Source organism: Theobroma cacao, chromosome 7 (genome assembly GCF_053813885.1).
Source record: "Theobroma cacao isolate CCN51 chromosome 7, ASM5381388v1, whole genome shotgun sequence".
NCBI classification, from domain to species: domain Eukaryota; kingdom Viridiplantae; phylum Streptophyta; class Magnoliopsida; order Malvales; family Malvaceae; genus Theobroma; species Theobroma cacao.
Window position 1 is genome coordinate 8,000,576 of NC_142645.1, and position 2,446 is coordinate 8,003,021.

At 39.2% G+C, this 2,446-nt stretch overlaps 1 protein-coding gene across 1 annotated transcript; it reads left to right on the forward strand.

Annotated features, from left to right (window-relative positions):
* Nucleotides 1–525: 525 nt before the first annotated feature.
* Nucleotides 526–1,017, forward strand: LOC148761608 (uncharacterized). The gene has a single exon (XM_088808660.1). It carries the CDS (start codon nucleotides 526–528, stop codon nucleotides 1,015–1,017), a length of 492 nt encoding a protein of 163 aa, XP_088664786.1.
* Nucleotides 1,018–2,446: the final 1,429 nt, after the last annotated feature.

Here is a 2,446-nt window from a genome sequence, read left to right on the forward strand (position 1 = left end):
CGAAAGAAAGAACATGCCATATACTACCTGAGCAAAAAATTCACGGAGTATGAGTCCAAATACTCTGCACTCGAAAAGATGTGTTGTGCGCTAGTGTGGACCGCCTAAAGGCTCCGACAATATATGTTGTATCATACAACATGGTTTGTGGCAAAATTGGATCCCATCAAGTATATTTTTAAAAAACCCTTCCTGTTTGGAAGAATTGCATGATGGTAAGTTTTACTGTCTGAATATGATATTGTGTATGTGTCCCAAAAGTCAATCAAAGGGAGCGTCATTATTGATTTCCTTGCAGATCGCGCTGCTGACGATTATGAACCTGTAAGTTTTGATTTTCCAGATGAAGATTTGATGGCCATCTTGCACATAGAAAAAGAGGGTCCCAATGAACTTAATTTCTGGAAACTGTATTTTGATGGGGCATCTAATGCTTTGGGGCACGGAATTGGAGCAGTGTTGATTTCTCCATATGGAAAGTATTATCCAGCTACGGCAAGGTTGAATTTCAACTGTACTAATAATATGGTAGAGTATGAGGCGTTGGTGATGGGTTTGCAAGCAGCAATTGACATGAAGGTAGACACGATAGAAGTTTACGGAGATTCAGCTTTAGTGATATGCCAAATGAGAGGTGAATGGGAAACTATAGATTTTAAACTGGTTCCATACCAAAAGCTAGTTGTAGAATTAAGTAAACAATTGAAGAAAATTAGCTTCAGTCATTTACCTCGAGAAGATAACCAGATTACAGATGCTCTAGCCACTATAACAGCAATGTTCAAAATAAATAATGGGGTTGACATCTGTCCTTTTAATTTGAAAATTCAGGGGGTCTCTACACATTGTATGAATGTTGAAGAAGAATTTAACGGTAAACCATGGTACAATGATATCATGCAATACATTAAGCATCAGGTGTATCTCGAGAATGCCACAGAGAACGACAAGTGGACTCTTAGAAGATTAGCAATGGGTTTTTTTCTTAACGGAGAAGTGCTTTACAAAAGAGGTTGAGATCAAGTGCTCTTGAGATGTGTGGATGCTAATGAAGCCAATAGAATAATGGAAGAAGTCCACGAAGGGACTTGTGAAGCCCATGCTAATGGACATATGTTGGCCAGATAAATTATGCGAGCTGGGTATTATTGGTTGACATTGGAATCAGACTGCATAAACTTTACTCGAAGGTGCCACAAGTGTCAGATTTATGCAGATAGGATCCATGTTCCACCAGCCCCATTGCACGTTTTCACTACGTCTTGGCCATTTTCAATATGGGAAATGGATATGATCGGGCTTATTACACCAAAAGCCTCTAATGGACATCGATTCATATTAGTGGCCATTGATTATTTCACGAAATGGGTAGAAGCAGCCTCCTATGCTAATGTGACACAAAAGGTGGTGTGCAAGTTCATCCAAAGGGAAATAATATATAGATATGGGCTACCGAAAAGGATCATTACTGATAATGCAAGCAATTTGAATGGTGCGATGGTGAAGGAGGTTTGCACTAAATTCAAAATCAAGCATCATAACTTGACAACTTACCGTCCAAAGATGAACGGAGCGGTAGAGGCAGCCAACAAAAACATTAAAAAGATTGTTGAAAAAATTATTTAAGTTTATAAAGACTGGCATGAGAAACTTCCTTTTGCCTTGCACGCATATCGAACTTATGTGCTTACCTCCATGGGGGGCAACTCCGTACTCATTAGTATATGGTATAGAAGCAGCTCTACTTGTTGAAGTAGAAATCCCATCATTGAGGGTGTTGATGGAAACAAAATTAGAAAATGCTAAGTGGATCTGCTCTCGCTATGAACAATTGAACCTGATTAAGAAAAAAGGCTTACGGCTCTTTGTCATGGCCAGATGTACAAACGAAGGATGATGTGAGCCTACGAGAAAAAAGTTCACCCCAGGCAGTTTTGAGAAAGAGAGTTGGTTCTCAAGAGAATACTCCCTAATCAAACTGATTTTTGGGGAAAATGGATGCCGAATTGGGAAGGGCCATATATGGTAAAGAAGGCTTTTTCAAAAGAAGCTTTAATTTTGGCTGACATGGATGGGGAAGATCTACCTAATCCGATAAATACGGATGCGGTGAAGAAGTACTATGCTTAAAAAAAAAAAAAAAAAACAAAAAGAAAGGGGTTTGTGTTAAAAACCCGAAAAGGGAAACTCATACCCAAATGAGGAGGCTCAAGCTGAAAACCTGGAAAAGGCAGCTTGAGGCCAAAAGGCAGGAATTTGGAATGAAATTGTCAATCCAAAAAGAGCACCAGATTGAGGTGAAAATGCACTATGAACGGAGCTCTACAATTTCACAAAACAGAGGGAGTTATAAAGTCTGCAACCTACAGATTTGCTCAAGGCATCAATCAAGGATAATTCTTGAAGTCAGAAATCAGTTTGATTTCTTTGAATGGCCTGAGTGTTC

Bases quoted from the DNA above. Each gene is read 5' to 3' on its own strand.
- LOC148761608 (XM_088808660.1), top strand. From the start codon at position 526: ATGGTAGAGTATGAGGCGTTGGTGATGGGTTTGCAAGCAGCAATTGAC.